Consider the following 25,325-nt stretch of genomic DNA (forward strand, 5'->3'; position numbering starts at 1 on the left):
TCCATGGAATTTTCCTAATGAAGCCTGAGCTAGTGTGGGAAGGATAATAAATTTAGGCACATGTTTCTGTTCCCACGGTTTAATATTTAATACTTTTATATTTAATTTAATATCACTGAATAAGTAATACCAGAGTCCTTCAATGCTTTACTGGTCACGAAACTGCTCCGTAACTCAATGGGAGAGCTTCATATGCTGCGTTTGGCCGCCGCGCGGTGGCGCCACCCTCTCACTGAGGTCACTCCTCGGGCGGCGTTGCGCTGGCTCGAACGGCAGAGCCGCGGCGAGTTGTGTTTGTTTTGTGCGGGAAAAAAATGTAACGTGCATATCGCGCTCTTGTGATGCGACTTAAGTAGTGCAACGACGATGCCGAACATGTGTTGCGTCCCGGAATGTCGTTCCTTGTACAACGATACCACAGAAAATGTTTTCTTGTTCTGTTGACCGAGCGACGGGCAGCTGCGTGAGAATTGGAGGCGCGCCATCCCAAGGCAAGCAACGGGAGATTTCAGCTTCGATTATAAGTGTGCGACAGTGTGTGGAAATGCACTGTGTGTGAGAATGGAAAAAGCAATGTACCATTCTGAGGGCATCGTGGACCTAGAATTGTACAAGGCTAACTTAAAGCCGGATTTTTCTCATATCAGTCAGGTTGTAGCGGTGCTTCATTACCTGTTTGCAAACTTGTATTACCTTGCGCTCAGGCTCGCGTGTAAAAAAGCTTTGGGACGTCTTTTATATTTCCGCGAAATATCCCTTAGGGTTCGTTTTGTTTGTTTTGTAACCGCGCGTTGCCGATTCCGGTTTCTTATCTGGCGTTTCAACCGGAGCGCCCATTTGCTCTGTTTGTCGTACGTCTTGTCAGGTAATATTGTTTGATATGGAAAGGGTGCCACCTTGTCGCTAACTTGATTTTTTGTTTCTTCGCCAATGTTCTCGATCCTATTTCCATGGATCTGAAATTAATAACGTTCCGAGAGTAATGCATGCATAGCAAACGCCGCGCAACTCACTTTATCCACGTTCATCTGTGCACGTCGCACTGCGGACTGCTTCTTCGACGTTTGTGTTTCATTCTATTCTTTTGTAGTGCAGGAGATCGCTAGCTCGCTGCGTTCAGAAAAGCTTTGCTTCGTTCTTGGCTACGTGGAAATATTCTGTTTTCTCCGTGTGCTGCACATCACAGCGCGAAAAAATAAATTTTTGTACGCTGGACCACGCTCTTTTGTCTTCTTTCGTAACATTGAAATTTTTTGTTGCGCGTGATAAAATCAGTTTTATTGTTCTTTTTTCGCGTCCTGTTTTTTCAAGTATTGCAAAGCGTGGATGCAGAAAGACACATGATGCAATATATATCTCCGAGTTTTGATCCTTCGCGTTTCTGCAGCGTTTTTAGATGTTCTCAAGTATGTAACCACTCATCGAAACGACAGTACTATTGGGCTATCTCTTTTAGCGTTCTGTGCATTCCAGAGCAATCAACGGATTCATTAAGCGTAGTCTGAACGACGCGTACTTGGTTTCTTTCAGTTTTTTTTATTGTATTATCGATAGGCCCGCAGCAGTCAGTGACTACACAGCTACCGTATATGTGGTAATTACAAATTTGCTTTAAGGGGGGACACTGGTCTTAAAACAACTTCTTTTAATTTTCAAGTGAACTCTGTGAAACTTGTCAGTCTTGCTGCTTTTTTCCCACTGATTTCAAATATGCCAGTATTTTTTCAGTTGGTCAATTAGTTTCCAAGATAATTAGAGATAATTAGCCATTTTTGACCCCACAATTAACAAAACAGTGTTGGTCACAAAACTGTAATCTTTATATTTTCCATTACTATGAACCCTGCTGAATGCAATAATGGAAGCAGTTTTTTGATGCACCGCTTGGAACTAATTTTACAGCTCATTAAACTTCGGTGTTTGAAATGGGCACTGAAAATGGTTCCTTGCCACTGGTGCCACCGAAGTTTAATGAGCCGTAAAATTAGTTCCAAGCGGTGCATCAAAAAACTGCTTCCATTATTGCATTCAGCAGGGTTCATAGTATTGGAAAATATAAAGATTACAGTTTTGTGACCAACACTGTTTTGTTAATTGCGGGGCCAAAAATGGCTAATTACTCTAATTATCTTGGGAACTAATTGACCAACTGAAAAAATACTGGCATATTTGAAATCAGTGGGAAAAAAGCAGCAAGACTGACAAGTTTCACAGAGTTTACTTGAAAATAAAAGAAGTTGTTTTAAGACCAGTGTCCCCCCTTAAGAAAAGAAGCAATACAGATTTAAAAATCCGTAAACACGACTGCGCAGCGCTTGTGCCAGAGCACACAGAAGCCGTTGCCGTTCGCGGGCCGAAGTCTACGGTAATTTACTTTGAAAAATAAAACCCCATTGAAGGCAGGTGATATACACAATGACTAGACTATTCATCGCTAACTACTACGAAAAAAAAAACACTTAATCAGCGCGCTGACACCAAAAGCAGCAAGCGTTTGCACGCCAGGAGCTGGCCAATACGCCGCCCGCGCAGCGGCTGGATGACCTTCGTGCGGCGGTGGCGCCTGTAGTGGCGCGCGCGGTCCCTATATGAAACGAGCGCCGAAGTTTCGTGACCAGTAAAGCATTGAAGGACTCTGGTAATACTATACCACTACTGCTTCACAGATCGACGCAGGGAGAAGAAACACACACACAGACAAGTTGCACACTATCAACCGTCATGTATATTTTGCCTGCGTGTTGCGCAGGGGCAACAGAAAAAGGAAATATGGAGAAATTATAGGTGCGAGAGTATTAAAGTTTTGGCTGTGAATTCCATACGATTATTAAAGAGTGACTGCAAGTCAAATCAAATATTTCTAAATACCAATAATTTTTAATAATGTCTATGGAGCTTCTAAATATAGCGTTAAAAAATTGGAGGTCAGACATTACACAACTGTGAGCTCACATACCAAAGCTTGATAAAAAATGCACAAAAATTTATTATGAATACGATATCATGACAAGACAGCAAAAACAAAGAACCCCCCCAGAGGTGTTCTAACCCTTTGGGTTCTGACCTTGTGCCAGCCCTTGAGGGGCCACTTGCGCCGCTTGAGCAGGTATCCCTCGAATTTGCGTGGCTTATCATCACAGCGCTGCCCCGTGCGCAGCCCCTGCATGATCTCCCAGTCGGCTGCCCTGCGGCGCCGGCTGCTCGAGCTGGCCGCTGGCGCCGCGGACGATGACGACGGCTCGGGTCGGCCGGCCACCGCATCCTGGGCTGCTGCTCGGCTGCCGGGCTCACTCTGCTGAGACGCGGGGCTGCTCCGACCGGGGCTCGCCTCCTGGCACACACACACCACCAGTGAGAGTGGGACAAAAAGAGCCCGTCCACACCGTTTGAGCCAAAAGGGAAGCACTCTGGCATGCCTTTCCCCCACTTCTCACTCTGAGTTTCTTTTTCTTTCTTTTCAGGCTTCTCTACAAACACACCTGCTTCTACCAGCTTGAGGAAAAATTCAGCTCACAAAGCAGAAAGACGTTCACGTGCGGTATAATGTCACACCATTTAGGCTGAATTCTGATAGCTCTAGGCCAACTCAGCTTTGGTTTCTTGAGAAGGCTCTGCACATTAGGAACAATACAATGCCAACTTGCACGCCCTCGTGAAAATTTCTTGAACACGGGCTTTTTATCTTAGCATGCTCCATTGTCTACTGCATGAAAGGTATACCCCCTGTGTACCGTATGAAGCTTACGGCACTCGTAAAATAAAACACTGTAAATGAAGTCCTTAGGAAAAAAGATAACATCACAACTACATATCTTAAATTGGTACTTCAGATTATTTTATGGAAATTTGTTTTGTGTGTGTCCTACAGCCTTGTCACTTGACAAAACTGCAGTCAACACAGACTGCCCGAGGCCCCATAAAGCATTTATTTTTTGCACGCTTAAGTGCTACAGATCTTCCAACCTGAGGAAAATCCTCACCCTGCTTGTGGACCACCTAGGAGAGGCCCATTGAAGAGGTCCTGACTTTATTAATTCAATAATGTTCAACAAGTGTATCAGCAGCGTTTACCGATTGAGCCCCTGATGAATTTAATGGCTGCTTGACGGCGTTAATACTGACTCAAAAGTGTGCTTTACAGAAGCACATCAGGGCTTCCGTTAGTTTTTGTAACTGGCTACTGCCTCATTCCTATTTCCTGCTCTGGTAAGACTGTTTTAAAACGTCCAACTCCAATAGGTATGGGAAAATAAATTGATTTAGTATTTGAATACATGTGACTCGGACATGCTCGAGTTCTACACTACCAATTCTGCCTGGAAAGTGCCACTTGTTTATAAGAGGCGTTTTTGTGTTGCATAACTTGTTTTTGTGCCCTGACTGGCATTCAGAGTTTCGGTGGCCGACTACACTGCAGTGACAACCTGCACGAAAAAGAGGAATACGAAGTCAGGATCCACACTTTTGGGTGCAATTAATTTCTCTCTACATAGAGACAGGTTCACTGAAATATGGTTCTACTAAATTAAACATTACACAAAGGAGCCCAGAGGCAAACAGAGAGCCCAGAAACGCAGAATGTTAGAAACTGAGGAACACAGCAGAAGGCAGGTTACAGCAAGACATTGCCAAGTGGCGCACTTGTTACATCCTTAGCACCTTGTCAGTAACTAACTGTCTGATGCCCCCTTGTGGTGCAACATTAAATAGTAGTCTGGCTGCCCCCTGGGACAGCAAACAATTTAAAATTAAATTTTGCGGAGGTTTAACGCACCAAAGCTACACGTGGGCTATGAGGTGCACTGTAATGAAGGGCGTCTAGGAATTAATTTTGACCGCCTGGGGGTCTTTAAAGGGGCCATGCAGACAAAACACAAGTTTGGTTCATTCGACAGATTGCCTCGTTAGAATCATACTGACACCACCTTTAACCTAAACTTTGCCCAAATAAGCTGTATAATTAGGGAAAAAAGGAATGGCCATGTGACTCACTAGCCCACTTCCCTTACTAGAACTTATGACATAATATGCACAGCTGTGCAATCGGCTAAGGCCAGCAAACGCAAGTTAGGCAGGGCTTATAAGCTTGCAGAACAAGCTATTTTCGCTTAAATTTAATGCATATTCATTTTATAGAAGCACAAATGGTGGGGTAAACAATCAAAGTACACGTAAACATAAAAGCCCCGGTGCATACTGCTGTTGGTACTGCGCGCACTATGCTTGTTATAGCTGCATAGCAGTCTGGCGCTTTGGGGTCGTCTCAGACGATACTGGCCGATTGCCTTAAGCAACATTGTCTTACGTGACCTGTTTGTCAAGCATACCCAATGTTTCTTGGAACAATTACTTCCAACCACAAGAAAAACAAACCAAGTGCAAATACAGTCAGAAACAAAGTGAGGGCGGGCAGTGGTCCTTCACAGTATGGTGGCGCCATCTAGGAGCACGAACGGTAAAAAAAGTGTCCCGCAGTACGCTACAGAGTAAACAGCGCACTAAGGTTCGCTTGAAGACCTGTTCTTGTCATGTCATCACAGACATCAAGAAACAAACGATTTGGCAGGAGAATCAAAATTTTAATGCAAATTTATTAATTTCTCTGTGAATAAAGCATTGTTTGCTGCCAGACAAGCGCTGGGAGCACTATAAAACGCCAAATCTTTCGAATAAAACAAGCTTGTATTTTGTCTGCATGGCCCGTTAAGGTGCACCGAAATCTTGACAAAAAGGCGTTTTTGCTTTTTGCCTCCATCAGAGAAGCAGCCATTGTGGCTGGGATCAAACCCGCGTCCTTGGACTCAGCAGCAACACACAGCCAATGGCAGTCTACGCACCGAGTCTGAATTGTTATTGGTGGTGGTGTTGGCGGTGGCCATTTCTGCGTGGGGTTCCTCCATGCTGGTGCTCCCTCAGAGGGGCCCAGATGCCGTGGAGTGTGCAGACGGCTGCTGTGGCTCACAGGCTAGCGGGCCAAGCACTCGGCACATTGCAGCACTCGCCCACGCAGGCCCGACACAACTCGCCCCCCTGCAACAGTTTGCACGATGCACGCACACAGAGTCGCCCTTTACAACTGAAAAGGCATCTACAAGGCCAACAAGGGCCTGCTAATAATTTACTGAGCACCCATAACACAACAAAGCTCCCAGTCTCCATGTGACTGACATCAACTCCAGTCCTAAAACAAAGCTTTGCTCAAGTTTGTGGAACACCTCTTACATTAAAAAAATGGGAGAAGGGGGAGGGCGGGGGGTTGATAAGCCACCCACACAGAACTGCTTTCAAAAGCAAACAGAAAACTGTTCTGATGCCATTTTCTTTTTCAAATATTATTTTTGTGTTCCTATAATTCTCATAATTATTACAATTGCGTGCACATGAAATTACCCAATTACCCAAACACACGATTTCTGAAAAATATAAAAACTAAAAATATATGCCAATTTTTTATGAACTCACCACTAATGCGACCTAAATATCAGTTACCGGCAGTAGTACAAAGCAGTGTTTGGGTGTGTTAATATTATTCCGTGACGCAGAAAGCTGTATCTACAAAATATTTGCAAGGGTTAGTTCAGTGCAAAAGCTTGATGGCAAACCGCTGCCGCAGCCTACAGAGGATCGCGTTCCTCTTTTCCATCTCCAACCGATCATCTCTTACTGCACTTGTTTCTCTTGTGCAGTCAAAACCACCGCGCCACCATACATCGAGTCAGCACCCATTGAGGAATCTGTGAAAACGTGTAATTTGACCACAAATACAGATTCACAGTATTAAGTGTTGCTTCATGCAAACCCTGAAACTACACTGTAGGCGTTGCCAGGTGTTGCATGCATGAGCTATAAAACTTGAATGTCTGTCTGGTAACTGAATGCCTGCAAGATAATCAAGTATTTCCTGAAGAAACATTTCAGCCTTTTTCACTCACCTATGGAGGTAATTTTAAGTGCAGCTTCATTGAGCTCTCCTATTCCACCATAGGAATGTGCTCACAAAATTTCAAGTCTCTAAGTCCAGCACTTTGGGCCGGGCATTGATATAATAGCCCGTTTTCACTTAGACATTTTCGCTTCATTAGTGGTCATTTCAAAAATCTTGGTTTTTGGGCTTTGTATGCATAACATTTGTAAGCAAAAACCAATTTAATCCATCCATGGGCCAAACACATACTACCAAGGAATCCATAAAAACCCACAATTTACACCCAAATCCAGACTCATCTCATAGGGGTTGGATGGGGCGAAACCCTGACACTACTCTATCAGCAAAAACCAGTTCCATATCTCACAAGCCTGCAAGATAATCAGAAATTTGCGAACACACAATTTAGCCCCTTTTACTTCTCTAGGGGTGTAATTTCCAAAAATCCAGCTTTAGTAATATTCCGTGTGCCATGACAAGAATGTGCACCCAAAATTTCAAGTCTCGAGGTCTAGCCAGTATTATCTGGGCTATTTTATTAATTGGTCAGCCAACCAGTCAATCAGTCAGTTGGGCATTCCTTTTTATAAATGTAGATCCACCTTACTCTTTTTCTCCTGCAAGGGGCGTTACCACCCTATGCCTACACTACAGCAACAAAAAATGTATGCGACACTACCAATGCCAACTCACAGGTTGGCCACTGCTTATACAGTAGTCTTGTTAGGTGGAAATCATTTATATAAAAAAACACCATGAAGGTTGTTTTTTCCTTCGCCTAGCACCCACAGCAAACGGCGCACACATTAAACTGGTCTTGTTACACAGAACAGATTTTGCTTGTAGTCTTATGTTCCATCAAACAAGATTTTATCGTATTTCCGTGATCCTAGCCACGATTTACATACTAGACACAACTTGTTATCATCATCAGCTACCACCCAAAAATTTTTTCAACAGGGTTCGCACACGACTCAGGGACAAGAATTCAAAGATATTCAAGGACTTTCAAGGCCCTGCCAAAGCATTTTCAAGGGTGCAGGGGAGCACGTCTACTAACATTTTACTACTGTTTGCACATGCTCAACGTTGGCCTCTTTACATCTAAAAAAAATGACCTCAGGAAAAATCTCTTTGAAACAGCTCTTCTACCCTTTGGAAGTGGAAAAGTTTACCTCCACCCACAGTAATACTGAGGGAGCTTTACAGAGGCCATGCCATCTTGAACTTTTTCGATCTCTGTAGATGCTCTTAATACACAGTCTCGAATAGCGAGGAAAATAACTTTATACCCCCTGCCATTCTCATTCCCGAAATTTCTGTGTTCATTAAGGGAAAACGGGGGGGGAGAGGAGGATTGGCGACTCCACTGGCTCTGCCACCATCACACCTGTCAAAATAAAATATTCAAGTAACGCTTAGAAGCAAGGTGCACTGTATTTTCCCATTCAGCATTTTGCTTACCTGTGCTCATTTTAAATTCATCCTGGAGTGTCAGCACCATTCATTTTCAAAACATAGTGGGGCATAGCTATGGCGGGGCACAGAAACGGGAAGATATATAAAATGAATAACAGGATGACGCAATGCAGAAAGCAGTATGGAAAACTGTTAGGGGACCTCTGCTAATTTTTGCCTCTTCCAATGCAGAGATTTCGTTCTGTCCGAGCCATTGTGTAAAGGAGCACGCCTGTGCTCCCAAGCTTACTTTAAATTGTAAAAGCTGTATAAAGCAGCACTACTGTACCCCCAAGCTGGCTTTAAATTGTAAAAAGCATGCTTTGGATGGGGAGTGTGCAGGGCCACAGTGATATAAGCCACGAAAACCTGGTAATGTAATCGGGTCTCTTTGTTGCACACAGAAATCAAGGATTTTCAAGAAGGAAAAAATTTCAGACTTTCAAGACCCTTGAAAACAAACTCAATTTTAATTTCAAGGGATTTCAAGGTTTTCAAGGGCATGTACGAACCCTGTTTCAAGTTGGCCCTCAATAAAGCGCCTTGCCCCTACATGATAAAGGTGAATTCTTTCATGCATGCTACTACTGCATAGGCTTTAATTACTCTAAAGTTTACCCCTTGTCCTCCGGACGTAATGCATGGGCCGCATACCTTATTGAAAATGTCCGCCCGTTCTGCCTTGAAGCTGCGGAGCCTTTGGAATTTTGCTTTGTACTTGAAACTGAAGACATAGAGAGAAATAAAAAGAACATCAGCCAAAAGTAGTGCATCCCTGCTCTTTTAAAGCCTGTCACATGCACAAAAGCTTCGCATGAGAACCAGCTGAACACAATATTTTTTCTGCCACGTATTCACAGGTAGGTTAAACGTTATATTCAAAGATAAACTTCAGTCAGAATGGATGTACTTGGCGCAAGAACACACTGCAGTAAAGCTGTTGCTTAAAAATATAATACCAAAAAGTTGCCATTTATTTGGAAAACTGAGTACCTGATCAACGTTCCTGTCAGCAACCAACTTTTTTTTAGTTGCTGCAGCCAGCATTGCCATATCTGTGATACCAGACCCTCCAGAATTTTTCAATAATACATACTACAGAACAATAAAACTTGTATTTATAATAAAATGAGTTTAAAATTATAAAACACCACTGTTCAGGGTAAAACACTAGATGATGAATTCATCAAAGTTCTGCCTTATCTCTTGAAACATATGCAGACCTAGTTGCTACAGCATGCCCAGTGTTCTCTGCACTTTTGGAACCTAATTCTAATGAAAAATTGTGCGCATCAGAGTTCATTTTCGCCAACTTTGTATCATCTGCAATTCTCCATTTATTTTGTTGCACTGGGAATCACCAGACATCATAAGGAACAAATTTCACCCATACAAAAAATCATCAGGAACAGTGAGAGCTAGTTTAATGACCCAAGATATTTTACAAAACAAGCGTGCATAAACTTTAGCACAAGCATGCTGACCGTGTCATCTACTTTTTACAGCTCGCACTACAGCTTTGAACAGGCACACGTAGATTCAACAACGTTCAACACTGGCGCGGCTGATCGTAGCGCGCTCTTTTGTACTGATCACCCACAGAAAAGGTCCTCTCAACGCTAGCACGGAAGCTTGGCGGCCTGAAACCTTAGCACATAGTGAAATAAGAGTGCCCATTGTAGAGCATAAACTATTCAGAACGGCGAGGGGGCCAACAATGTCCCTAACTGCATAGTCATGATATCACATGAACTTTTCAGCGAGAGTTCTTGCAAGTCATCACTGTGAACAAGCGCTCGCTCTAAAATTAACAAGTGGGGAAGGTCATGCTTCACACCTGGATTCACAATTTTGCACCCTGTGCCAAAACGTCTAGCTTGTGAACTTGAGTAGATTGGAAAAGTTCCTGTCAGATTTTTGGAACCACACTGCAGTGGTGTACCTAGTACTCAAAAAGATGGAACCCGCAAAAGACTGAGCCCGCGAAAAATGGAACCTGCAGAACCCAACACGTGAAGCGCTCTGTGTATATTAAGAAACTTGCTTGGGTTGTGTGCCGACTATCACATGCCCCTTCATTTATTCTTTGTACCAGAAAATTTGAAAAATGTGTGTTTTGCAGGTAAGTTCAAATCAGAAAGAAATTTACAGGCAGAAGTTCCATGGCATTCTTTGGTTTTAACCAAAAACACTGAACCTTCGGTGTACACAAAACCATTAAATGACAATAGTCTATTCCCCATTAATTCTTCATGCTGTGAAATCGCAGGATACGGTTAATACGGGCGACGTAACAATTAAATGTCCTGCCACTTTGAATGCTCCACTTGAACCTACGCAGCATGACATCTGTTACCATATATTGCACGCAGAAAGAAAGGCCCACACAAATCCATACAGCTGACTTCAAGGATTTTGCTAAAATCTTCATTGTTTCACTACTGTGTTTCACACAAATGACCACACTGAAAATTCATTCAGTGACTGCTTTTAACAGCACTTGGGCATGCCAGTGATGACAGCATTTTCCTCCCACTGCATTTTTCGTACTTAAAAGCTCCCACCCAGAAGGTTGAACAACCATGCAGTGCTTGTGCGTTGGTAGCTCATTCTTCAGTACAATGCGTAGTTGGTTCGTGCCAAGGTCAAGCAAGTCCTTCCTCCTTGAACAATCGCCAAGTTGTCACGCTTGCCACTGATGCTAAAATCCACAAACACCTCCAGTGTCTAGGCTTGTGTGGCCCTTTTCACCGAATTTTACCAGATTTTTGTCTGGTGTAAAGGTTTAAAAAAAACACTAAAACTAAAAAATCTTGCCAGATTTCCAAAGTCTGGAGGACAATTTCACAGTGCTGCATGCAACTAATTTCGCCCCCGACAATGAAATAGTTACCAAGACGCAGTATTTGTAAAACACAATGTATTAAAATGTGGATGCCCTTACTACGACTTCAACTATGTTATCTTTGCACGAAATGCCTTTTATAATAAACTAAAAATTGTACAAGAAGGCATATTCTTTTTCTTTGCAAGGGCAAAAGAAGAGAGAGTGCACATCCTAAAGACATGCTTGCAGGAAATAAAAAACATATGATAGCATAGGATAGCGTATCTGGACTTTTCAACACTAACAAAAAACACCACTAAAAAAGAAAAACAGAAACATCTATTTCAGTCGCGATTACAAGTTTAAAAATAAATCAATCAAATCAAGGGGTGGTCACAGATGCCTGTGGCATCACAATTGTGAAAGCTACATTTCAAAACCACCTGTACTGTTTATTAACATTCAGCTCCTGTCAGCACACATGTGTGGGGCTTGCGGTGTGTTTCAGAAAATAAAAACGATCCCGTAAACAGAAAAAAAAAATGATGTAATGTGGGCACAGCAGCAACAAGGATACATCATTCGCATTTGAAACCTCAGAGAGTGCAATGTTCAACCGGCACATTTTAATTTTTTTGTGTGTTTCTGGGGTAGCTGCCAAAAAAATTAAAACACTCAGAAAAGAAACATGTTTGCACTGCCCTGCAGGTAATTATTGCCTAAAGTTCTCAGTTTTTGAAGATGCAAACAATGAAAGGGCTTTGAAAAAAAAAAGGAATGAAGTTTATAAAAAAGTGAAGGCTATTCTTAAATTGCTAATTATGAACTTTTAACAATGAACCAATAATGACCTCAACACTTAATTTCCCCAAATACCTTTCTTTTTCCAATTCTCGTAAATTATTTATAGTTGTAAAAAAGAACACAGTGCTAAGCAAATGAGGACGGAGACAGAAACAGATGAACACAGACACCATACTGAGCCTTTGGTACCTGTATATGTCGTTTGTTTGTATCTTCATTCTTGCTTGCTTAATCCAATTTTTTTTTTTACCACAGTCATGAACCAAGTCACTAACGATTTTTGCAATTTCTGGTCTTTGAAAAATAGGACACAACTGCTGTGCAATCAACATTTCAGAAACAACATTATTGATGCCCTGCCCTCAAGTATAACTCCAGACACACATCTAAATGCTCTTCACAGTTTCTAGCAATGAAACACTTCAAATGAATAACACAAGATAGTGTTCACACTTGTCTGGCTAAATGTGCTGGCTCATACTGCGTCTTCAGCAGTGCTTTGAAATTTGGCATGGTAGCGTGAACCACAAAATACCCTTTTGCAAAAGTTCTCCGTACATATGTGCAGGTACCAATTCTCCGAACTCAATTTATTAATGGCCTCATTGTTAATGCCACACTTCATGTATTTATATGTGCTATTCTAATAAAAATTTGTATGGAAAGTAATGTGGGTAGTAATCGATTACACTAGAGTATGAATATTTCGACTAATTCTTCGGGGGCTAAAATTGCAAGCAGTTACTTTTTACACTGAAGTAATCAATTACTCTTTTTCAGTAACGTGCACAAGTCTGTTCATGCCCCGAGTTTTATCTGTACACGTCTTAACTTCCAAAAGGTGAATCAGATACTGTCAATCAAGATCTTGTTACAACTATTGGCACATGGAGTGCCCACACGTCAGAGCTTCTTAAGAACGAAGCAGACGTTCCATCAGTGCTGAGTTACTGTTGTCAGGCGACTGACATGCGGCTCGTCTGGGGCCCTAGAGCCCTTCGCACGCGTCATACAAAACAACAAAGGTACGGCCTTTGTCCCGTCACTACAGATGAACACCGCGTTCAGCTGCGACACATACTACACACCGTCGTACTGTCTGACTGACATGGCCAAACCAACTTCAAAGGGTCAAAGAGAATGTTACACAAGAGAAAACTAACAGGGAGCTAGTGATACATCGTATGCAAAAAGTGCTTGGTTGGGATGAGCAATTCGAAACTGCACAGCATGCAAGGCTGCGCAAAAAAGATACCGCGCATGTCGAAGCAGTACGACGACTATGTTACTGAATGAACAACGCACGAGGCATTAATTCGTCAAAATACGGGACAGTCAAGTTGACAGCTCTGCAAGGTTATTGCAACAAATAATAAGAGGCGTCTCGTCTGCCTTTCACTTGTCAGTAACCTTTTGAAACACCGCTATTCAGTAGCGCGCTCATTATTTCATCAACCGGGGATGGCGTTATTGCTTCAACACCGAGATGCAAGAAAGCACAGTCGCACACGTTTACATTACGGGTGCATTCGCTGCAAAAAAACTCGCTGCCACCGCCTGCTTCCACAGGTGTGCCCAAGGTTACGCTAAAGTAAAGTCGGGCACCGTGCGCAGCATTACTGAGCAGCACACAATAAAAACGCAGCTCTGCAACAATTAAGGTGAAGGATTTCACTGCAACGCTTGCAGTACTTATTTTAACAAATATACCAATAGGCGAGGACTGCCACAACAACGTGACATTTTGCAACGGTGGTTCCCGTCGTCACGTAGCGCTACTTTAAAAAGTAATCGCCAATGCAGTGAATGAATACGCGTTTGATTTTCCAACACAAAAAGTTCTTGGGCGTAACTGTCACCTGCTCCGACAACGCCCAATGCAAGCTGCATCGCACGATTACCATAATGCAACGAACGATAAAATAACCGGCGCAAGCAGTTCGCAATCACGGCAACTGGCACCGATTACAAACAGTTGAGAAATGAAGGCTCCGGCGAGCACCGTTTTAGGCCTAGACCGCGTCGCAAGAAGCTCTGCAGCGAATATTGAAGCGATGCAGCTGTCGCCAAGGCTGAGGCAGTCGTTGATGAAGCAGACGGCAAGATCTGCACCACCCACGGCGACCGTGCACAAGTCACACGGCGAAACGCACTCGTATTTACCTCATTGAACCAGACACTCCTCCTTACCTCGGCAGCCGAGCAAGCCGACGAGCTGACCGCCGCACCGGAAGTGTTTCAACCGGAAGTACGGAGCCCCACCTGGACGGAAACTAACGGCGTGAAGAGAATCAATACTGCTGCACAACTTTGTTCGTTAGGTTTTGTTTAAGCTAGAGGTGCGGCTTCGGGCAAGTTTGTTGCAGCCCTACCGGCGTATTTGTTGCCTTTTGATTGCTCGGAAACAACGCTTGAGTTGACTTTCGGGCACAATGGAAAGGCAGACGTGAAAGAAGGACGCGAGAGAAGAAAGCTGAGGGAGAGGGGCATGCGTCATATTTTAGCGCAAGGCGTGCGCCCGTCGTGCGAACCGGTCCATGGAAGGAAGTCGCTGTTTAACTGTCTGCGAGTGCGTGGGAAAACGGCGCAGTGAGCTGGGAGACAGGAAAATGAAGCAATATGGAAACGTGCTTTAACTTTGCATATGAGACTCCTTAAAAGGTGGGAGTGAGGGAAAGAGGGGGGGGGGGGGGGGGCATGGGTGATTTAATTAAAACTGCAGCTTGAATTAGAGTAGCCTCGAGGCATGTATGCGGATATTGCGGTATTGAAAACCACTTGAAGTCCTTGCGCTGCAAAACTCGAGGTGTGTGTTCACATATATTAAACCGAAACAAAGTTTTCTGAAGGAAGTTCGTTGTTGACAACTTGCCGTGGGCCATGGCTAACATGGAGGAAGAAAAAGTTAGGAGACGGCGCTACCGGAGAAACGTGAAGCCTATACATAAAAAGTAAAATCGAAGTCGGCCCAGACGTCACTGCACCACGTGACCCCACCGCCCCGCCGCCGCGAGCTCTTCAATTTCGTCTGCTCGAAACTACTCTGCCGCCCGTTGTCGCGAAGCCTGCTATATGTTGGTTTTTTTCCCCACGGCTTTTGTCTTTCGCACATACGCGGCACTCTTGCCCGCACGCGGGCATGAGATCACCGAGCAGACAAATGCAGGAAGGACGGGGAAGAGCTACCGCCAACCAAACACGAGATGCGCCGGAGTCGGAGACCGCCGCCGCCGCCGGCCCACCCGACCATGGAGGTCACGTGCTGCTGGGCCGACTTCGGCGGCTTGAGAAAGAGAAACGGCGGAGGGAGCGGCTTCAACGGAGCTGGGCTTGCGAAGGCTAGCTGCGTGACGTCATGCCGTCTCCTAACTTTTTCTTCCTCCATGATGGCTAAGATTCTAGTCACCTTAACATGGCCCCTGCCCAGTCCTCCCTGAGGAAGGCGGAAAGTTGCTGCTCTAAATGTACAGTGAACCCTCCTTACAACAAAATCACTTTATTCGAAATCTCGCAGCACAACAGCCACTGTGGCGGGCTCCTAAGATATCTAATCCACGCTTTAAGATGAGACAATCGGTATACCAATTGCATGAGCGACACGGCCTGCAGGGGCTGGTGCGAACCGCTTGAGCCCTGACTGGTATACCGCATGGATATTCCAAGAGCGCATTCGCAGAATGGCGAAGTTGGTTTCGTACATCAGTGAAATTGTGCTTAAAACGCGCTATTATTTGGGTGACGTTTACGCGGATCTAAGTTGATTTACACTGGAGGTATCAAGTTTTCAGAGCGTGACTGTCGCGCCTATATAACTTGATTGGCTTTCATCTCGAAGGTGTGGCACAGCGGCGCTTCATCGCAAACGTTCATAAATTTCACAGGCGCACACGTTCATAAATTTCACGGTGACGTAAAATGCGTCGATAGCCATGAAAACCTTACAGTTATTACAGTTAGCTTACAGTTACTGTAAGTCCAATCTGTCCTCAAGAAATTCATGTGTCAGATGCACGCCGCCAAGAAATTTTTTTCCGTGTATACTTCGTGCGCGTATATACCTTTAGAAAAAGCGAATAAAAAAAAAGAAAGAAAGAAAGAAAGAGTATAGAAATAAGGTGCCTCGTAATTGAGGCATATCTGCAAATTATTGTTGGCAGCTCACTGTAAAAAAGTACACATATGTTCAGCAACTTCATAAGAAAAGTGCGACTTGCATGACTAGTAGAGAATTCATTATTGCTTCTGAAAGTGACTGCTTTTGAGCGATATTACGAAGGGCGGCTAGAGTGCAAACGGGACATATAAATGGGGCAGGGGTAAGCAAAAACTGGGGGGCGAGGGGGGATGCAAACTTTTCATTATTGTTTATTGCTGAAAACAAAAAACGCTGCAAAGATTGAGTTAAAATTAACTGAGCTTTCTATAGTATAAAACCAAGACAGAGGAAACAGGTAGCATTCGGACATTTATATTTATATGACGTAATTTATACGATGATTATAATAATTACGCCTGCGTGACTAACAGAGGTTCGATTTCTTCCACTTGGAAGAAATCGCCGCAGGCCCATGCGCCCGACACAAAGATATGCCGCGGCGAACACGATCGTTGCGGATGACGCGAGCTCATGCACGACACCGATAACTTAATGAGGCTAGAATTTAAAGAGTATTGGCTATGATCGGGAATCTGCCTGCCTGACCTGTTTAAATTCTGTTCTCCAACATAAACGAAGCCTCTTTGTGTATTCTTTAGTTATACAGTATGTTACAGCAATAAATGAGCGTTTTTGCGTGTTTTTCCTGAAGAAGAAACCATCTTTTGTTTGCACTCAATCTTTACAAAAAGATCCCATATTTGTAATATATTTTGTTTAACACCAAGAATGGCGACGGTACCCGCCGCGGTGGCTCAGTGGCTAAGGCGTTGCGCTGCTGAGCACGAGGTCGCGGGTTCGATTCCCGGCCGCGGCGGCCGCTTTTCTGATGGAGGCGAAAAGCAAAAACGCCCGTGTGTACGAGATTTCGGCGCACGTTAAAGATCCCCAGGTGGTCAAAATTAATCCGTAGCCCTCCACTACGGCGCGCCTCATCGCCTGCGTTGCGTTGGCGCGTTAAACCCCACAATCAATCAATCAAGAACGGCGACGGAACTTACCTGCCTATTTATAAATTGAATAAAAACGAATTTCATCTATGGGACAGCCGGCGGCCATCTTGAGACCATCTTAGAACAGCGCAGCACTTGGCTTTAACGAAACGCACGAGGCGGATCGCAGGAGGGGTTATTTTATTCCAGGCTGTACCCACTCGAAACTGATATTGTGTGGTCATCCAACAAATGAGGGACTAAAATAAACGTATCTGCCGTCGAGTTTGGCTCCGCTATCCATCGAACCCGCACCACGCGTTTCTTTCGTTAAATTTGAGAAACGTTCAAACGTTCGCGCTTCATTTTAGATTTCATGGAGAAATATACACGCTCGGCGTGACACTCCTCCACATGCATTCCTGTAGTTTTTCGAGGGCTGTGGCTCTAAATAATCACACATCGTTGTAGGGTTCCCTGCTGTGTGCCTCTGAATAACTCTAGATCTAGTACAGGTATACCGCCCTTTGTTCCGTTATATTCCCCGGTCTGGGGTGCTGCCTGGTCCTAGGTGATGCCTATAGAGTTCCTGTATATCGCTTAGCGCTAGGGGAGCTATATACAGGAACTCTAGTGATGCCTAAGAAAACGGCATCCGTTCACGAGAACAAGATTGGCCCCTTTGGCGTATTCGGTGAAAACCTCCTGTCTTGGGAGAGGCCCTAGTCCTGCAGGGGACAGGCTGACGATGGGGATTTCATTACAAGGTATACAGTGAAGCACAGGAGGCGATGGTACAATGAACTGCGACTAAGGTGTCAGTTGTGCATAACCATTTGAACTTTTATAGGTGCCGAAATTCCTCCAAAACAGGTTAGTGTAGTGCACGGTGTAAGAATATTTTTACACCGTGGTGTAGTGTTTCGCATAATAAATAAATGGAAAGCTGCTATACATTCAACACTCCGAAATATTGCGGTAACCAACCTAGATCATGTACTTAGATGCATATTACCAGCGAAAAAACAGACAGGGACTAAGAAAGAAGCAGACGGGACACTCGCTAGACTTCAACTGAAAAGTTTACACAAGAAACACGTAATATATGAAAATGCCAACAGACAAGGATGATAGACCTTGCAAGTGATAAAAACAAACAAAAGAGATAAAACCGTCCACAATCTTAAATGCGCACGACCCACACAACCAAATTACATCCCGCGCATGCGGCCTTGCAAAAAATTCAGCTCTTTTGCCGTCAGAGCGATGGAAGGCTTACTGATACAGTTAACTGCCTCCTTTTGAATATAGAAAGCCTCAGAAATTTCGCGCTTTACTTGGTCGCGCCCGCTATCTAAGACACGTGTAGCGCCAAATGCTGGAACACAACCAGGACACCGCTTACAATGGTCGGCCAAATGCCCCCCCCCCCCCAGCTAGCGATGAAACTGCAGCCCGATGCTCCCTCAGACGGTCATTTATACATCGCCCCGTCTGCCCTACATAGCATTTGCCGCAGGGCAAGGGTATGCTGTAAACAACGCCAGTTCTGCAGGGAACAAACCTGGTGGCATGCTTTATTGTGCAGCCTTGCCTCTTATCTTCATTGACAGCTGGGCACATCCGCAACAGCTTCCCAGGGGCAGTAGCCAGTACATTTACACCGCATTTTTTGCCCACTTTTTTCAAGCGGTGTGTGAGCTGATGAACATATGGTACTGCTACCCTCCGCAACCTAGGCTGGCTGTCGGCGTCTCCTTTTGGAGAACTAGTACCCGCCTTAACCTTTTTGATGAGGCTTTCAGCCACAGAGGCAACCAGTTCACGGGGGAACCCAGAACATGTCAGGCGGGCCACCTGCGCGTCCATACTTTCAGCAACCCTGTGGCGGCATGACTTGTCCAGGGAGCCACGCAGACAGTTCATCGCTATACCCCGCTTGACCATCTTTGAATGCGCCGAACCGTAATTTAAAATCTGCTTTTTAGATCGAGGTTGGTATGCCCAGCAAATGTGCTTATCACGCAACTGTAGGTTAACATCTAAAAACTGTATACTGCCATTCACTGGCACCTCATGAATGAACCTTAAGCCCTTTGAGCTATTCATAAAAATGTTCAACACTCGTTCTACCACAAGCTGTCTGTCCCGACTACTGTCCCCTTTTACAAAAACAATGAAGTCGTCAACGTATCTAAAACATTTCACAATATCACGGTCAAAGCACGCTTCAATACGTTTGTCACAGGAGGCTAAAAATATTTCGCAAAGCAAAGGGGCAATGCACGAACCAATGCACACTCCCTCCTTCTGCACAAAGTACCTGTCCTTAAAGGAGACAAAAGTGGAATCGAGGTAGAAGGTTAAAAGGATCAAAAAATCATCAATGAACAACCCGCTAGCATTCTGGAAGGCGATTGGTCCACTTTCTTCAATTAAAGCCCTCACTGTGTCAACCATTCCCTTTGAGGCACACTGTAAAACAAATCCTCAACGTCTATAGAAAAGGCAAAATCGGCTCCAGTGCTGTCCGATTTTTTAACATTGTTTGTAAACGTTGCATGAATGTTGTTGAATGTGTCCGACATTGGCTTACATTTGGCAACATTGCCAGTGCAACGTGAAAAAGCGTGCATACGAGCAACGTTTCCCATGCATTGCTTGTAAACGTTGCGTAAATGCTGTTGAATGTGTCCAACGTTGGCCCACATTTGGCAACATTGCTGCAACGTGAAAATACGTCCATACGGGCAACGCTGCCCATACGTTGTTTGTAAACGTTGCGTGAATGTTCCTGAATGTGTCCAACGTTGGCCCAAAATCGGCAACATTGTCACCATGTTGTGTAACGTTGCCTAACGTTACGCAACATTGGCAACATGGCAGAAACGTTGCGGCAGCAATTTGTGCTACTAGGGTTGGCTTACTCGAAGTGTTTCGTGGTACCGACTGCAGTGTATAGAGAACGCTTTTAACGAAGTATCGCTTATAACGAAGTCTGTTTTCTGACTCGAGGCCTTCGTTAAAACGGGGTTTACAGTAGTGAAATCAGTGCGAAATATTGATTGATTGCAGGGTTTAACGCGCCGACGCAACGCAGGCGATGAGGCGCGCCGTAGTGGAGGGCTCCGGATTAATTTTGACCACCTTTAACGTGCACCGAAATCTCGTACACACGGGCGTTTTTGCTTTTCGCCGCCATCAGGAAAGCGGCCGCCGCGGCCGGGAATCTAACCCGCGACCTCGTGCTTAGCCACGCAATCCCATGCTATTTTTTCGGCGGTAGAAAGACAAACGTGCAGATTTTTCTATTATTCGAGTATTCTTTTTTCTGAATGGATTGATCGCCCAACCATCTCCCCCTCATTGTCGGGAGATGCGACTATTTTTTTAATTGAACACAATACGAATATATTCAGGATATCCGGCTGCAATATTGAATATTTCTTTAAACAAGTAAAAATAAAAGAGGGAAAGTGAAAAAGACAAAGGAAGTGAAATGGAAAACAAATTTGATTTACAACCTTAATTATATATGAGGTAGTGCCGCATTTGCAAATGACTGAAAGCAGGTTAAAGTAAGTGGCTCATGACAATGTCCATGACAATTTATTGAGAAAACACGCCACCGCAACGCATCGCGTCAAGACCGCATGACAAATTAACATGCAGCGTAGCAAAGGAACTGCGCAACTATAGGTTTTATTTCACGTGGTAATACCAATGATTATTGCTAATTCCAGCAAGAAATTTAGAAATCAAAACGGCGGCTTTACGCACCGAAGCAGCACCCACCCTGCAACACTTTTTTCAGCTTTTTTCTAACTCCTAATTGCTTTCATCAACAAGCGCATCCAGTACTTAGAATAGGGGGTGACGAGGTAACTGGATTTGAAAAAAAAAAATTGTGGATTGGAAAAACTCTATTGTCCGCTAAACATTACTGCTCTACGCCCGTCAGATAGCCAAGAAACATGCTTAAAATGTTTTTCTCTCTTTCCCAGTTCTGGCGTTGTTTGCGCTCTCGAAGGACGTCATTCGAACGATGCTGTGGCTATCGGCCGGCTTACTTTCAGTTGCAACAATCCACACATTCTGTAGCCAAAGGAAGCCACGGCAAAAGCAAAGTAGAAACTGGAAAGCGTATCGGCTGCGACGAGCAAATCACACTCTTTGTGCTGGCGCTTACCACAGTCCGTGACCACAGCTTTCGCAGTGCTTCCCGCGGGCACGGAGGAAAGCGCGAAAGCGCTTATCGGCAGCGTTTCAATGTCCCTTTAAAGCCATTTGCGGTTATCTATCGTGCGTCAAAACATCGTCAACACAGGTGCTTTTTCTGTTCTCCTCAATCAAGAAAACGGCCTCTGCAAATAGAAATCGAACCTGCGAACTGTAGTGTTGAGAGCACAACGCGTTATAAACCACCATGACCGGTGTGCAACTCCACGAAAGTTTAAAAATGCGCTACTGATTCATGCTATTGAACGTCATGCACATACATGAATAAGGAATAGTACCGTTACACAGTATACATCAATCTAAAATTGGCCTCACGGTGCAAGGCGGCTTTTAACTTCAGTCCGACCACAACAGAAAAAAAAAAACTTCATTTTTTTTATGTTTCCATTCCTTTGATGCCCTGTGGCAAAATAGCGCAATAAAAAATGCATCTGGTTTGTTGTGGACGCTTTCTTGAAGGAGTAACGGAACAATTAAACTACGAAATATTGGTTCGTGAGCGAATATTTTAAAATGCTAATACCGAATTCTCGAATCAAATCACAAATATGCATGATATATATTGGAAATCTTTGGTATTGGCACCTCCTTCGTTTTATCTAGATATAATAAGAAGCTGCAAATGCACTTTCGTCTAAAAAGTCTAAGAAATCGCCCCAGGTGGGCGATGCCCCAATGCTCCAGAACGACCAATCAGCGTGACCAAATGTGAGATCTGATCTCTAATCGCATGCTTGGCCTTGTCATTCGCCAAATTCTCACATCTGGCCACGTTGATTGGTCGTTCTGGAGAATTGTGGAGCCCATCTGCGTTCTGCGTTCTGGAGCCCATCTGCGGCAATTTCTTAAGAGTCAAGCGCATTAGGCTAACCCCGCCTGTAGACTACGCGCACACACGCCGGCACCCGTACATTTTGTGATAGCGAAGTTCAAGATCGAGTCGCGGCAATGAGAGTTTTTGCGTAACATTCAGCAGACAGGCACTCGATCAGACAGACCAAAGTTGCAGCGAAAAGTTTACAGGCTCTTTGGCACCTGCTAAGTGCAAGCGCAGGATTATTAGAGACGGTTGTATTCAAAATCGGCCTAGGATGTATTGAAATGCTCGGCGCGACGAACTTTGCTTCGTAAGCTAATGTTAGATCTGTGAAAACTCAGAAAAACCTCAATTTTACTCAATTCAGGATTTAACAAGGTTTTCTGCGTGCAAGCAAAACTTTGTTATATCGAGGTTGTACTTGGAAGATCAGGCGTGGGCGGCAAATTTCGAAGGAGAGAGGAGCGGAACACTTCTCGTTTCGTCCCCTCCAATTTTACCGTCTTTGTTGCACTTATTGTTGGGGATTTTGCGTTACAATATTTTCCTCGGCATCATTGAACGTGATACATTCTGCGCTAAAAAAAAATGCACAGAAGTGACCGGTCTCCTTACCGCCTTTTTATTTTTGGGGCAAAGCACCTTAGGGGCTCGGGCTGTCGGCTTCTCCTGTCGTCGTCGTCTCGTGTCGTCGCGGTAAATCAAGTTGCCAAACGATGGTCAAAAAACAAGTGTACAATTGATAAAAACCGATTTAAAATAAGCTTACATGATTTAAACTAGCTTAAAATACATGAGTAATCAGGAGTTATTGCATTATTAACAGAAATTTGTTAAATTCCGTCTCAAAATTGGTTTCAACCGCCCGGTTTTCTCACGTAAAGCACACTTTCATGCTGCGTCGTGTGACACGAAGACAACTTACGGCCAGTCTTTCTCTCATTTTATTGCTTAAATACGGTGATGATGATGATGCTTAGTGGCTTCCCCTTTGTAACGGGGTGGCGTTGCACAGCGGCCTTAGTCGCAACGCCGCTGTACAATCACCTCGCCAAAAATTACAAACAAAATAAATAAAAAATAATAACATCAAAATAAAAAGAAAATACCTTTACGAAATTTTTTGTGCTAGTCTGACTTCTTTGTTCACATATCTTCCCAGATTGTTCTCTGCTCTTTTCCCACAAATTTTCTAACCTTCTTTTACTAACCTCTACTGCTGTCCAATTCACTGCTGTCCAATTCAACGCAAGGTAGGCGCCGCCTCAGCACGCGCGCGATTGCTCCTCCCACCGGCGCTCCTCCGGCGCCCAATCAGAGCGCTATGTGTGGCAAGAGATGGACTTACAATCTGTGAATACACTATACATCGCATGCTTCGCCCCTCCCTGCAGGTTTCACGTTAGTGGAGATGGCCCGGGATTTTGCTTCTTCAAGACTGCTGCATGTAACTACTTCAGACGACTATCGTGTGCGTCAATAATGCAGCGTTAGCTGGGTGCTGCTAAATGCAATTCGGCAGCATTCCGTCGTCATGACTCATGAGTACACTCATGGGCGCAAATACAGAACGCACCAATTTGCAGCGGTTGGTTCCACCTCGCTGTTCGCTGTCTCCTCTCCCTCTAAACAGCTGTCGGGCTATCGCGGACGCGCGTTGCTGACCCAACGTCGATTCCCGACCCCCTTCTCAGCTACCACGACGGGGCAGGTGGGATTGTTGTGGCGCATCTACCCAACGCTACAACCACTAAATAAGCCTTTATTTAGTGACGGTACCCATGCACCACCTAGATCCACCACGTTGGTTTACCCTCTTTCTCTCCTTCTCCTTCTCTATCTCTCTTTCTCTCTTTCTGTCTCTCTCTCAAAGCTACCACGATGGCGCAGGTGCTGTCGTTGCCGTAGTAACCGATAACGCAACGTGGCCTGTTACACCTCTGGGTTTTGGAGCGCGCACGATGCAAATACCGCGGAGTCTCATGTAACAACTCTTACTTTGAAAGGAGGAAAGAACACAATAATGACGACGAAGACGATGATGATAATAAAAACACCCGAAACCTTGAGCATTCCGTTAGGTCGTGTGTGTACGTCCTCCGCTGATAGTTAGTTATCCGTGCACATATATACGACACAGATCCTTGAAAACGGCTGACACGAGGTATAATACCCATACATCTAGCAAATTATGGCCCGTTTTTCTTGCTGAGGGACTGTAACGTAACTGTACCGGGTCTTGAGTTTGTGAGCGGGCATTTCCTAGAGGAGTTGCAAAAACATTTGGGATTCGTCCTTTCCTTCCAAATTCCGAGGGATTTACGATAGGAGTGTGCACGCGGGAGTATACCTCGCTATAACTCGCATCCTAATACATACCTTCAAACAATTCAGGGCACATTTTCCCTCTTAAATGACTCTATAAGCGCGCTGAGTCCCATATAATCATTATCGTAGATAATAAATAATCGCTGTTTTAAAGCGAATGATAAGACGCGCCGTTTCCCCCAAAGTTCGTATTCATGCAAGCGAAGTTCCTTCTCGGGAAAACAGCCGAAAAACGGATTTTCTAAAGTGAAATTACCAGTGTTTGTAAGCTGTACTTGTAAGAGACCTGGAAAGTTATATATAACTTCACCAAGTCTCTTCATGCTAATGAGCTCAAAAGTGCGCGTAATTAACTCCGCACATTTGAGCAAAAACAAAAGGGGCGTGAAACAACGCGAGGGAAGAATTGGTTTAGCTCGGTGCGCGACGCTCGGCATTGTGGAGCAAAGTTGCTCAAAAGGTCTTGTATGGCTGTAATTTACTTTCATCTTTTGTTGTAGCGGAGAGTGAATTATGTCAGAAGAAATGACCCGACTTTGAGCCAATCGTTCCCGCCATTTGCGATATTCCGTTCGCTGTTCGGACGCAATGGGGAATAATATCGCACCTGGTGTATGGATATCACGCCAGAATCCACGTTGATATTCCAAAAGTATGAGCAAAAGATTTGCAGAAATTTTACTACACGTGGTCCGAATTAAGCCGCCTCATTCTTCTTAATTAGTCCTTCAGCACAGCAAAATTATGCAGTATACACATAAAGCCGGTCCAGTCGCTCGTCCTAAAAAGGCCTTAAAACTTCATATGCACCGGCAATGGATGAAAAACATCGATTGCAA

General features: G+C 44.3%; 1 protein-coding gene across 10 annotated transcripts in view; it reads right to left on the bottom strand.

Moving 5' to 3' along the window:
• Positions 1–25,325, bottom strand: part of LOC144155800 (oxysterol-binding protein-related protein 6-like) — a 149,013-nt gene that overhangs the window by 68,101 nt on the left and 55,587 nt on the right. The window contains exons 1-5 of one of the 10 annotated variants that reach the window (XM_077687473.1): positions 14,205–14,390; positions 9,038–9,107; positions 8,390–8,456; positions 5,838–6,030; positions 3,065–3,331 (exon numbers count right to left, since the gene is read on the bottom strand). In XM_077687473.1, coding sequence (XP_077543599.1) covers positions 3,065–3,331; positions 5,838–5,900 — 330 coding nt within the window. In that variant the 5' untranslated portion in view covers positions 5,901–6,030; positions 8,390–8,456; positions 9,038–9,107; positions 14,205–14,390. The other 9 variants (XM_077687475.1, XM_077687474.1, XM_077687476.1 and 6 more) reach the window with 9 other exon arrangements.

This window comes from Haemaphysalis longicornis, unplaced genomic scaffold (genome assembly GCF_048455015.1).
Source record: "Haemaphysalis longicornis isolate Haplotype H1 unplaced genomic scaffold, Haemaphysalis longicornis Haplotype H1 scaffold_1, whole genome shotgun sequence".
Classification (NCBI taxonomy): domain Eukaryota; kingdom Metazoa; phylum Arthropoda; class Arachnida; order Ixodida; family Ixodidae; genus Haemaphysalis; species Haemaphysalis longicornis.